A 14,041-nucleotide genomic window follows, 5' to 3' on the forward strand; every position below is an offset into this window, starting at 1 on the left:
AGGAACCAACTCCTCCGTCGGCCATATTTAATTTTATGGCGGCCATTTTGAATTATAGTTAATTATTAATATCTCGAGTTCTAAGTCACTTAGAATCACAAACTTGGTGTCTAAATATACATATTTGGGGTCAGGGAATTCAACGGAGTTGGTTTATCATCACCTGAGATTGCCCTACTATGCTGTGCTTCAGCCGATAAGGATATTAGGACTAGAGATAACAAACACATAAGTTTCTGAAACAAGTTTTTTTTTGCTTTTTATCTTTTAATATCAAACCTCAATTTTGTATAAACACTGCAAATTATTTATTAACAACTTAATACATAAAAATAATACATCACTAACAAAGCCATAAACCTTAGAGGATATAACCAACGGATACACCTTGTCTGTAATTTGCTGTACAAAAGTGCCAATTTTTTCGGGGAAGGGGAACGTCAAATATATGTATACTTAGGTAACGTCAAAATAGACCCTAACCCTAACTTCGATGTATATTTTTGAAACCTGTAAATTCGTAAGAAAACATTCGGAACTATTTACAAAGTTAGTAGACCAGCCCCGACGCTTCGAAACAAGGTATAAACATGATTTAGCTTTGCCGTCAACTTCTAAACTCAAACTCCATAGTACAAGTCCAAACGTCATGGCAGTTAAAATATATAACCACCTTAAAAACGACATTAAAGCTCAAGCAAATGAGAAACAATTTAATAAAATGTTGAAAGACTTTCTAATAAATAAATGCTACTACGACTTAAAGGACTTTTTCTCAAAAATGGACGGCAAAGTCAACGTTGTCGGTTAAAAAGTAGGTCGCGAAGTGCGTAGTTTATGGTCAGTCAAAAAATTAAAAAGTTAAAAACATTGCAGTCTCGATTTCAGGACTGCAATGTTGCATACAAATTCCATTATTTGTCGAGTTCCAAACTTTTTAAAAGTTGAAGTGGCCATATCAAATGAAGGCATAGGTCCATTAAACAGCCAAACAGATGATCAGTACTTATTATTATAATGTTGGTACCGCGACTATTTAGGTGTCTCAAATAGGTTGGCGTACTTTCAGCAGAAAAATACACTTCTATTTTTAATTAAAAAAATAAAACGGCGGCAAAGCAAATCTTTTTACTTTTTTCTGTGAAAATATATACATAAGAACGTTGCTTCTGTAAAATATTTCTATTATATTTGTATTTATTGCGCCATTTTTGAGAAAAGCACTATATATGACTCGGCTGGAAGGCTACTTGCTGGCTTCGGATTCAATTAAACGGACTCCCAAGGTCGTCCGTTTAAAACGAATCCTTAGCCAGCAAGTAGCTACTTCCGAGCCTCGACAATAATGTACTATTTTAATGATAATGTTACAGACACCTTCTAAGTAATTTATTAAAACAATGACATACTTACTTAAATCACTATGACATACATACCTAAATTTATAACAAAATAATTTTATTATATGAATATTGTACACTAATTTATTTATTATAATACATTTAATAATGATCTCATGTGTAATTAGAATAATTGTTTTATGACCTGATATTTTTTTAGATAAATTAATAATTTGCTACATGCAATACAATAAAAAATATAATAATAAATGTTATGAGTAAGCTATTGATATGCTGTGCCCTTACAGGGTCCATGTGAGACATTGTATATTATAATTTACATCTATACTGTACCATGGTTGCAATAAAGAATTATGAATTATGAATAGCCATGTCAGATAAACGGCAGTCCATACATTGTGTATGACCATTGGCCGACTATTTTCGACAGAGGGGAACGCCTGTTAATGGCTACTCCGTTTGGTTATATCCTCTAAGCCTAAAACTAAACTGAAGAACCTACTTACTACTCAGACAAGCCACTCGGCATCGTTTTCGGCGCGGTGTCCATCAAGGTGAGGTGACAGAAAGAAAGGTGACAACCCAACTCCTGCAGGCGAAGGTCGTAGCCAATTCTATGTTCAAAAGTTATAATTTAAGGAAACAATGACAATTAACATTTTTTTTAGTTACACCTAAAATTAAAAATAAACTATACATCCATTGAACTATTTAGAAGGCAAGTCTATGTTTGTGCTAGCTTAACCCGACGTTATACTAGAAATCTTTAAAATTCAAAAGTGAAAATAAAACAGCGTTTCTAAGACGACAAGAAGGCGAACTGCAGTAACACGACGCAGTAAGTGACGAGCACGTTGAGCAGCCGCAGCGGGAACGTTGCGTCGAGTTCGAACACGCCGAACGCCGACATCTTGCGCAGCGACGCGCGGTTCAGCCGCAGCACGTTCTTGCAAGTCTTGCGCATATCTGAATAAATTAATATAAATATTACTCTTACCGGTCAATTCGAAAAACATGATAATTACGAGAACAATACGAGATCTAATAGATACGTTATAGTTTAGTTCTCAAATAGTTCTGTTATCTTTTGCAGTTCGATTCGAGAAAGCAATGTTATTTCACGCTACAATTTTATTATCGTAACGCTTTGGGATATCCATTAGATATCCATTGGATGTCTAAGTAATATCTTAAGCTAATCTTAAAGAGATCGTTCAAAAGGACATTCGGAATCGCGGAAATGTCAAATTTGACATGACTTTCTTAAATATCTCGTTATCGTTTCTGATTCATATCTAGTGGATATCTAGTTGATATCTATAGGTAGATATCCACTAGATATGAATTGGCCCGTTAGTTACATTCTTATACGTAATATAGGACTGCTCGTTAGAAAGGTGTTTTAGGTTTAAGATTTTTTCCGATTTAACTGCTTATTGTATTGTTAAATGATTTTCAATAACAAACAGAGCGTGTTTAAATAATTTTATGATAATATTAATAGTCAGACCAAGCTAAGTTGGCAGCAATTTCAATAGCGCTATGCTATTAAAATCACTGCCATTTTCTTGGGGGAGCCTCACCTCACCTCACTTGGTCTGACTCTATGTTTCATATTTATGTTAAACTTTTAATATTCAGAACTTCTCGGGAGAGCCTCACCCCTAGAGAACGCGTCCCCAGGTGGCGGATCGAGGAAAGCTCGGCAAATATGCAGAATGCAGATAATATCAGAACTATACCTCATCATCTTCCTCGCGTTGTCCCGGCTTATGCCACGGCTCATGGGAGCCTGGGGTCCGCTTGGCAACGAATCCCGGGAACTAGCGTAGGCACTAGTTTTTACGCAAGCGACTACCATCTGACCTTCCAACCCAGAGGGTAAACTAAACCTTTCCTCACGATGTTTTCCTTCACCGAAAAGCGGCTTGTAAATATCAAAATGATATTTCGTATGTACCAATAAGTTTTTCGGAACTTATGTAAGTTCCGAAAAACTCATTGGTAAGAGCCGGGGTTCGAACCCGCGACCTCCGTGAAAGTCGCACACTCTTACCGCTAGGCCAGCACTTCAGACAGGACACAGACTTCAGAACTATACCTGTTGTTTTGAAGCCCATTTTATATTTAACCCCTAGTTATTCGAGACTCATGCATTCTATATGAACGAACTACGTTTAATCAGAAAAAAACTATAAAATGAGTCTAATACTGACCGTTAGATTTACAGTAACTCAAAAGCTGGGCACAAGAACTTTCAGCAAGTTCCACAGATCTATAAAAATTTTCGCAGGCGATGCTTAATACTACCATTAACAAAAAACCCTTCATACTCCAAGTAATGGACAGAGCAGCCATCATCGTAGATTGATACTGAAAAATTAAAATAGGTAGATTCAAATTATAGTCGAAAATAGAAACAGAAAAGTGGCAACTTTTGAGGTTGACTATATAACATGATTTTTTGTTAACTTACGAAATTTAGTCCGGCACTCGTTTTTCGAAGTTCGATTATAAGTTCCAACTCAATTAAAATGTGTATAAAAGTTTGGAATCCATAATAGGCAAACTGAAAATAAATTGACAGTATAAAATGCTACATTTCATTGTTTAGTTATTCAAACAAATTTTAGGCCCCTATAATTTCATAAATTTCACTTTTAAATAACAACGAAATACTTCACCTTACCGAAAATTGGAACACTTTCTTGCATAAACGAAATGCTTTTATCACATTAACGTATGCATCGAACATATCGCTTTCCGAGACAGCCACATTTATAATTTCTTCTTGAGATGTATATTTTTTCTTATATTCTTCCATTATATGATTCCAGGCAAGTAGTTCGTTTTTTATCATTACAATAGTACGAGTAACAATAACTACATGCATATCATAAATTACCATTGGTCCTGTCAGTGTGAAATTTACCAACAGATTAAGAAATGTAATATGTCGACTACCAAAAACCCAATGAAAAACGTAGACACTAAAAACCATCAACACGGTGTACCAATTTCGGTTCTTGTGCTTAGAAAGGAATTCTACTTTGTCAATTTTAATAGAATTGAGCACATGTTGCAATTTAATAATAAGCTCAACGGCGTTAGATCTCTGTGATGAACTGATAATGTGGTTCAAAATTGATATTATAGAAAAAAATATCAAATCGAAATATAAAAGAAAAACAACAACGTCACTGGTAAAACTTTTAAAAGCTTCGGTATAATAATAAAAACGAAAGACGTGACTTAACACCAGAATAATAGAACCGATAAAAGATTTGATATAGGACGACACACGGCTTTCGGGAGTGATAAAATTATTAATGACAATAAAATGAGACATTAAGAAGAGAAACGGCACAAAGCTCATAGGAAACAGCATGGACTGGAACTCTTTATCAATAATGTTATTTAGTAAGTATTCGGTTTGGAGTCTCCTATTTATTTTCATTTTACTTTTGACGTAATCGCTACGCATTTCAGTTGCGTCTTCTTATAAAATGGTATTTGTTTAATTTCCTTATTTTTGCTTTGTCGTAGGAAACCAAAGAGACGTTATCATTACTCTGCGATAACATTGACAATGAAGCGTTGATTAGGTATATTGACAAAGAATATGAAATAGTCCACACCACTTTACATATCATCAAATTTCCACCTAATCCCTTTTTAGGGTTTCGTAGTCACCTAGAAAACCTTAGTTTCGCCATGTTTGTCTGTCCGTCCGCGGCTTTGCTCTATGATCATTTGTTTACCGAACATGATCGGTCCAGTCGTTTTTGAGTTATTGCAAATAATCTTCTTTTAGTAAAAATACGTACAAAGCGCTGCAAAGGTACTCCCTTATGATTGTAATGTACATGATACTTACTAATAGTCCCCGTTTGGCCTGTTCTGATAGAATGGTAACTACGAAACCCTAGGCTGAGCATGGCCCGACTTGCTCTTGGCCGATTTTTATCTTTTTATTTTTTATTTTTTTATTTTCATGCCTAATGAAGATTCAAGGTAATCATAACGAAAACAATTTTGAAGTACAATTTGTAAATTAGATAAGGATGAGTATAAATGTTGAACATTGTAATAAAATTTATATACCTATTTCTCTATGATTAAGAATTCATATCGACATGCATCGTATTTCTGATCACGAGAATAATATTGTTAATAAGGTGGACATCGGAGTGCGGATTTAAACCAGTCATTAGTCATTAGCAATAAATGTAACAACAGGTTGTCATTTATTGGGCAACGGGCAACTATGGAACTCTACTTTGAGTATAGCCTGACTTGCACTTGTTTTGAATTGATGATTTGCTTGACCTCGTAGCTTCTTTTTCTAAATTGTCTTGTGAATAATGATGTGTTACTATATCCAAATTAAAGAGTGGGCGTTAATGGTAAATGTCAATCAGTATTATCGAACGAGCGAGCGAAGCGAAGTTATTACATTAAACTTTGGAACACACATCTAGCTTAGCAATGTGCATGTTGCAGAATAATAATGGATTCGATCAAAAAAATTCTAAGGATCCGAAAGGCCTCTCTTAATATGGCTCCGTTGTCAAAATTCCAAAAAAATGGTCACCATCTTGAACTTTTTCATCGTTTAGCTGATTATGATGAAAATTGATATCTGAGAAAAGCTCTTTAATATGAATCCGCAGTCAAATCTGTAAATATGCCTTCATCTTGATTTTCTTCATTTTTGTCCTGATCGTATATAAAATTGATGTGACGTGTGACGATCCGAAAGGCCCTTTAACATAAATCCGCAGTCAAAATTGTAAAGAAAACTGCCGTCATCTTGAATTTATTAATCTTTGCTCTGATCTTGATGAAAATTGGTATCTGAGATCCGACAGGCCTCTTAATATGGATCCGTAGTTAATATTGGTAGACGTACTGATATAGGTGCATCTTATTATAATTAAATTCGGATGTTAACTACAGCTGTAATACTGTTGCGAGTATTGTGTATTGTATTGTAATCTGTAAATTTCTTTGATAAAATGAGTGACGCTGACGCTCGCCGGCACATTACTGTCGCGATTATGACGTTCAATCCGTCACTCATTTTATCAAGGAAATTGCATCAACGCCACCGCATTGGGTGTTGCAATATTAATACAGGTCCAGTTGACATTCGAATGTCACCTTTATTATGGAAGCTGGAAGTGTACAAAATCGTGATAATGGAAATTAACACTTTAACGGGCATTACTTCCTCTTATTCGCTTTTTCCTTGATGAATAAATCGATGTAGAACTCCAGCACTCGCTCATCAGTGTGACAGTTGCTAATGTTTACAAATAAGCGCCCCTTAGTGAACGGAAATGTTCTGAGTAAGGGTATGTCCGGTAGGTACATGTCCACAAAATGGTACTCGCCCTGAAAATACAAAAATATATTTATACCAAAACGTAAAATTAATAAACAACACAAACATTTTAACATTAAAAAACTTGCTTATCCAGATTATGAATGTCTAAGTTACTTACCAGGTTAACATTCCCCTAAATATTTGATCATATCTTAATCGTACTTCTGTTAAAATTTGCTGCTTTCTGAGCATCCATTGTTAAAGGGAAACTTGATACGAAAAAAAAGAAGGAATTACCTTGGGAAACGGGCATAATTTGATAGGGAGAAACTTTAAGGCAAAAGGCACGAAAACCTTCTCCATCTTCATAAAATCGCACAGCTTGTAGTGAACTTCAAAGAAGCCGCGGCGAAACTCGTTGCTCCTAAACTCGTACACGTAGGCATCTACCTGAAGATTTAAGGGACATTTCTAAATACGAGATCGATTTCTAAATATAACATGGAAGTACGATGCGGGCTTTAGACACTCGTCGAGAGACCCCGAGACAGGCCAAGAACGAGTGTGTACATGCTGCCCCGTTCTCGTCTCTGTCTTCATGTCTCGTCTCTCGCTTCTCCGATTGGATCGGAGCGGTGCCGAGACTTTCGGCGAGAAGCTCTCGACGAGTGTGTACAGCCGTCGTGGACATTGAAATGTTTCGTAATATGTCCCAACGCCAACACATAGGCACGACGCACACGCCAGGCTAAGCTGTCAGTCGCCTTCACTGCGGCCTCGAAATCTGGCCCCGCTCAAACGGTATCACCAGGCTAGGGGTCGTGGGGTTGGATAACGGCCGGCAGTGACAAAGCTGGCAAGCACCAGATACACAGCCGTCCTCAAAATGACGGCGAACGACCACCGCACAAGGTGGGGTGCGACACCAATCAGGCTCCACAGCAGGGATGCGGAAGAGCCCCCTCACACCCTCCCAAAAGGGTGTCGAGTGAGAAACACTGACTGATATGTCCCAAAGCTGTAGAGACAGAGGACCCCTACTAGCCAGGTGGCAGGACAAACTGTTGCCACTGCAGGCAAATAATTATTATTTATTATTTTATTTATTTAATAAAATACAGAGTATTCTTACAATAATCATAGCCCCGCAAAACTCAATAAAGAGTTTGACTGTGGGGTCATCAGTCTCTAGTTACATATGTACTTAACTTAATACATATGTACTTATGGCAATGTATAACACAATATACCTAAATAAAGTCATATGGAAACAGCTGGAGGAGGCTTTTACCCCGAAGGGGTCTACAGAAGAAAAATAACTAAATGAAATCAAACTTAACTTTTCAAAACAATTGTCTGTAGAATAGTAAATAGTTAATATCTTAAGCCTAAAATAAATAAACTAGTGGCACTGTAAGCTATTGAACTTAAGAATCTTGAACCTTGCGTTAAGCTTAGAAAATGTAAACGTGAAAAATACTTTTCCCCTCACTAGCTCGGAAAGCCGTCTTTTATCCTTTAAAATAAGCGGGGAAAAACGCATTTTATCCACTAGTGGGGAACGTAATTTGACCTTGGATGGAACGTGTTTAAATAGCTTGACAGATAACAAAACGTAAAACGCTCATAATAATGGTTCGTTCGATATTAATTATCATTAAATAAATGGTTTGAGAATTTAATAAAAAATACCAAATTTAGCTTTAATTAATGATTTTAAGTCATAAACCTTAAAATCCATAAGAAACATTTGTTTTTTTTTTAATTGATGTTGAATGTAATTCTGAACGCACAAGTTGAAGTCGATGCAATTTCAAAACGCATCGTCAGAAATGTCAACATTGTCAAAAAAAAATTTCTCACCGACTCCGACACGTAAAAATACACAACTTCCAGAGTTTTCTGTTATAATATCGTATTATCGTAAAAAAATGAGTGATTCCAGTGATGAAGATGATCTAACGCCTGTGGAGCCTCGCTATAGTGAGGGGAAAAGTTTTGTGTTACACACGGGTGCAAATGTATTTTACTTCTCGTGTGTTGAAACACTCGCTACGCTTAGGATTCTATTTTAGAACCACTCGCTTCGCTCGTGGTTCAACTATAGAATCCTTTCGCATGCTCTTCGTTGCAATTCCACACTCGCGGGTAAAATACAACTTTGCACCCTTGTATAACAAATAACTATTGCGTTCGATTAAAGTATCAAAGGCATATTCTTTAGTGATTCTGGGTTTCCCAATATACATAAAAAATACTTGTATTACCATCAGTTTAAACAACAGACTTGATTATTCAACAAATTTGTGAGATGTTTGGCTTGCTGAAGTTTACAAAAGTTGCTGTTTGCTAGTTTATTGGGCAATCATAAAATTTCTTTTTTTATATCAGCACGTCAGCTCACCTAAGCAACTGCGAGACTATGCGACAACTCACAGTGCAAGACTTGCTGTTTAAATGCTTAAGTACAGTAAGAACCAACCAATATTTCGTTGCCGAAGTCGACTAAACACTTGGAGTGCACGTTGACATAGTGAGTAGGGTCTCGGCGGCTGCGTCTTTGCGCGGTGAAGTTTAAATACGAGTAGAATTTGGGGTTCCAGTATGTTAAGTTCGGGTGCTCAAAATCCATGTAGAATTTCTGAAAAAATAGTATTATATTGTTTAGCCACTGAGAGTACAAGTTACGCTGCGTCTTACGTAAGCGTACAACTCGCGAACGCGAAGCAACGCGGCGCGGCGCGGCGCGGTGCGGCGAGCCTACGGCGTTCGCGTTCGCAACGAGATCGCCCACGTAGGATAGGTATCAAAGGTTTGATTCACCCCGCGCCGCGCAGCGCCTCTTCGTGTTCGCTTGTAGTACCTACGCTGCGTAAATAAAATAATAAATATTTGGAGACCATCTTACACAGATCAACCTAGCCCCAAATCACCCAAGCTAAGCTAACATCCATAACTCAGGAACAAATATTAGAGAGGAACACAAAATAAATGCCCTTACCGGGATTTGAACTGCTTCGTAAATAGACAGGATCACTACCATTGAACCACAAACATTAATTTATACTCATAAAGCAAATTCCTTTTGCAATATAGATAAAGTTCCGGATGTTAGTTACTTAGATTAAAACTATTCCAGTACGTTGATATAGGGACGACAGGAAATACAATAAAAAATGCGTACCGTTCCGCTACTTTGAAAAATGATAGCTGCGTAGACGACGAACAGGAATAAGGCGTACCACATCCTCTTCTAGATATAAAAAACGTATCAATGCCAATTACTTGTAATATTGACACTAGCACTTTCAGCTGCAGAGCTATGCAAATAATAAATACTGAGTCACCTAGAAACATCACTAATGCACTGTAAACAGATTTGTAGATTAAATCTTCGAATTAGGTAATTTAAAATTTGTGGAAATTCATCTATGCTGATATGGATGCTATTAATGAATGTTGTTTTATTGTGATTTTGATGATTGAGTTGCTGAGTAAAAAGAGCCAAGTTGGTTGATAGCAGACGTAGAACTTGGCATTACATTAATACGTTGCTTCGAAAAAATCATTAGTATCATCACCAGTGCGCGCAGTCAGAAGTGCGGCCGCACTGGCTAAAGGTGACTGTCCGTTTCCAACCGCAGCTGCACTGCTGCTCCGACACTACTGCGGCGGCCCAAACGCGTCGGTGTTATTGTCAATTTCCATAGTAAAATGAATGACGATATCGACTGCACGTAATATGGTGATTTTAACGTTTTCCCGACCGCAGCTGCACTACTGCTCCGACACGTCGGTGTTATTGTCAATTTCCATAGTAAAATGAATGACGAGACCGACTGCACGTAGCATGGCCATTTTTGCGTATTTGGTTTATTATTGCAACTGCGGCTGCAGACCGCACGTCAAATCTGTCACCTGCACTGAATTGTCTTTGATCACAGATATTAGTAGTTTTAAGCAAAGAGGATATAACCACTACGTTCTAAGGAGTTATTACACCCACGGATAAACAACCCCGATGGTACCGTCGCCATATATCGCAGATATATCGGGGCGGCCAAGGAGCTCACAGATATCTGAACACGCCTTTATTGTCAAGGCGCTAGAGTGCATGTTCAGATATATTTAGCACCTCGGTCGCTCCGACATATCTGATGGCGACTGTAGTACTACTGTAAACTTTTTTGCTAATCTATATTGAGCCATACGAGTATCACAGAGCCAGTTAGGAAACTAGAATGATAGGTCCGAAAAAGAGAGTGTCAAATTCGGAAGTTAACTATAGTCTGGCAAACCCACCAACACCAACACCGCAACACCGGCTTCCGACACGTCGGAAGGGAGGAGCCCAAGCGATATCTTACCGTACAAATCGTTCTGCCATTTTTTGCGGGGGAAAACGTGCACACAGTCGCACTTCTCACTCACTACTTGCAAAATCCAATCTCTAATTAGGATTGTTATTTTTTTTTTAATGTTCTATTTCGAAAACCATTTCGAGATATTAGGTTTTTAAACAGTTTCCGACATTTGCTGCGATATAATAATCGAGGATTGAAGATATTTCAACAAACCTTTGACCTTCTCGCGAGGCTGAATATAATAATGTCATCGTATAGTAAAAGTTATCGAACCATAGTAAATAAATCCGTCACTCACGTAATTGTCAAAGATGTCATTGTCATCAATTGTCATAATAAAAAAAATCAGTTAAACCGCTAGTTTCTTACGATTTGATTTATAATTTTTAATACCTAAACAGTAGATTTTGATTGCTTAATATATCAAAAACCTTGTTTCCACTTGTGGGAATGATTTACAAAAATTATAGTCCGCGAAGACCTACGTGAAAGACGGTGTTGTCGTGAAGTAAATGTGGAATGGAATACTTCAAGTGTTACACACAATATTGCTGTGAGGATCACGTCGATGTAAGTATAAAATTAATATTATTTTACTACGAATATTTAAAATTCCATTTTGGTGGTCGGGTCACTATTACCTATTTATTTTCTGTGATGATGTGGCCAGAATATCTAAAGACAAACCGTTTAACACAGCTTGTCCGCTACTAGCTCCGTTTTACTGATTTGAAGTTAAATTCAACAAACAGACATACATATATGTAACTTATAACCATCTTGCAAGCAATAAATCATATACATACAAAAATACATAGTTATATTCAAAATACAACATGAAACTGAAAAGATAATTTCTAATTTCCAGGTACCTACAAGTTGCAGTTCAGGCTCAAGCTGCTGATATCACGATCATGGCGGACAAAACTAAAGTTAATAAAGAGTTGTGAAAAATAAAACATGTCTTATTTTTTACTTTTTTATTAATTTACGAAAAACCTGTTTCCCAAAAAAGTGTATACATTATATGTTCAACATGTTCTGCACGTAAGGTTGACATTGAGGGCTTTGTTTAGTAGCATTCAGTTGAAGTTGATTTAGGTTCTACTCTTGTTGATCCAGAAAATAATTATATAGTTTATTATTAAATCTATGCCCACGCCCAGGCACTATTCTTGCTATAACTTTACATTCTCCGCCTTCTCTAGAAATTTGTACATTATATACATCCAATAAAACTAAGGTATATAACTTAAGGCAGATTTGTGGAATCAGCTTTCACAAATTTAGCGTATTTTGAGATTATTGATTTAGGGATTCAAATAATACGACGATATTATTTATAGATTCATTAAATAAACTGTTCTTTTATTTTTTCGTAGTTTTGCGAGGATAGCTATAAGCTCGACAGGGCACGAGCGATAGAGAGGCAAATAGAATACCGAATATCCGGCAAAGTGGCCAAATACCGAATAGTTGCCGAATATTCCTGGCAACTGTAATTGTATTGTAATATATCATATTATATAATGTCGTTTATGGTGACAATTTCTCATTTTGTCATTGCAAAGCCATTCCTGAGCTAAATAAAAGAAGCAATCATTTATTTTTATTACAAGGGGCAAAGATGTTATTTAATACCTCATGGTAACATATTGATATCCAAACATACGAAACGATACAAAATTGAACCACGAGAGAAGCGAATGGTTTAAAATTTAGAATATTGACAGTTGCGGAGGTCTCAAGGCATGAGGGTTAAACAAACTGTGTTACAGTGCAACACGTAATTCTTCACACCAACACGAGGAAACCATTTATTATTCAAATTAATTTATTAAAAGTTCTTTCTATCGGCCAAGGCGAGGGAAATATCTTTCTTCATAAAGGATTTCTTGTCTCGCCCGTCAAGTTTTATATGGATGGTGCGGTCATATCATAGAGTGCCGTCGCCCATTCACACCTGCAACTGGACAATATGAAGTGTAAATTACAAATTATTTTATTCATCATACTTCACTGTTTGGTACCTAAGGAAAGTAAAATTGGCTTAATATGGATACTTAGAAAGATAAATCTGTAATATTTTGCTAACACCGAACGATTGCCTGCCCACCATTGGATAATTTTATTCTTACGTGTCGCATCGTCATCTCCAGAACCCACGAATCACTTTGCAGAAATCAATAAGAGGCCTGCTAAAAGAGCCTACCTGGCATGGTTTTGAGGGGACGTTTATTACAGACTTCTAAATCCAGCCGCACGTTTCTGACGGCCGAGTACCTATACGTGATGCAGGTGGATCAAGTGCGCACTCCCCCCGTATATATCACGAACTCCATGAGTCCCGTTTCCGTCGGATTGCTGTGTGCGGTGGTCACGCATTTAGGCAAGAGGATGGGGAAGAAAATTTCACATTGTGAACTTACCTTAATGTTAAGAATAATTTTTCCTCTGCATTAATTTTATTTGAGTAATTTGATTGTATTTCGTCAATTATTAAGTCTCATTCAATGTTGAATTGCTTTTCATTTAATCGGCAATATTATCTGAATAAAGGATCACCATTAAATATCAGATTTTTTATTAATATTGCGTAGCTGCCTTCGTCGGACTCTGACTATTGTAGAAAGGCAAACTGGTCTTCTTTTTCATGTAGCATGTAGCATTATCGTCACTCGCTTCTTCACGTAAAAAATACAAAAGTAAATTAGTATTTTATTTGTACGTATGACATTATATGACTTGACATTGACAAGCCATCAACGAACGCTGTCGCGACTGCACGCCGCAACAGCCGCAGTCGTGCTGCTACAGTAGTGCGGCACCGCGTAACGTCGCAACTGCAGTGCAGCGGCAGTTACAATTGGACAGTCACCTTAAGGAATTGGTCAGCAACTATTTTATTTAAATTCGGTTACTTGTTAGAACTAGAATAAATATTTCACTGCAATCGTGAAGACAAATTAACTCAAACACATGGAAAA

At 36.9% G+C, this 14,041-nt stretch overlaps 1 protein-coding gene across 1 annotated transcript; it reads right to left on the minus strand.

Annotated features, from left to right (window-relative positions):
• Positions 1-2,160: 2,160 nt before the first annotated feature.
• On the minus strand, positions 2,161-4,870 carry LOC134751243 (uncharacterized). The gene is made up of 2 exons (XM_063686626.1): positions 4,298-4,870; positions 2,161-2,353 (listed from the first exon to the last, which is right to left on the minus strand). Exons 1-2 carry the CDS (start codon positions 4,843-4,845, stop codon positions 2,161-2,163), a joined length of 741 nt encoding a protein of 246 aa, XP_063542696.1. The 5' UTR covers positions 4,846-4,870.
• Between the last annotated feature and the right edge of the window lie 9,171 nt (positions 4,871-14,041).

The sequence above is a fragment of the Cydia strobilella genome, chromosome 21 (assembly GCF_947568885.1).
Source record: "Cydia strobilella chromosome 21, ilCydStro3.1, whole genome shotgun sequence".
NCBI classification, from domain to species: domain Eukaryota; kingdom Metazoa; phylum Arthropoda; class Insecta; order Lepidoptera; family Tortricidae; genus Cydia; species Cydia strobilella.

Excerpts from the sequence above, each read along its gene's own strand:
- LOC134751243 (XM_063686626.1), bottom strand. The coding sequence starts at position 4,845 with ATGCGTAGCGATTACGTCAAAAGTAAAATGAAAATAAATAGGAGACTC. Across the intron at positions 2,354-4,297 it reads CATATTACATTTCTTAATCT|AGTAATATTTATATTAATTT; the intron begins GTTGGTAAATTT and ends TTGACCGGTAAG.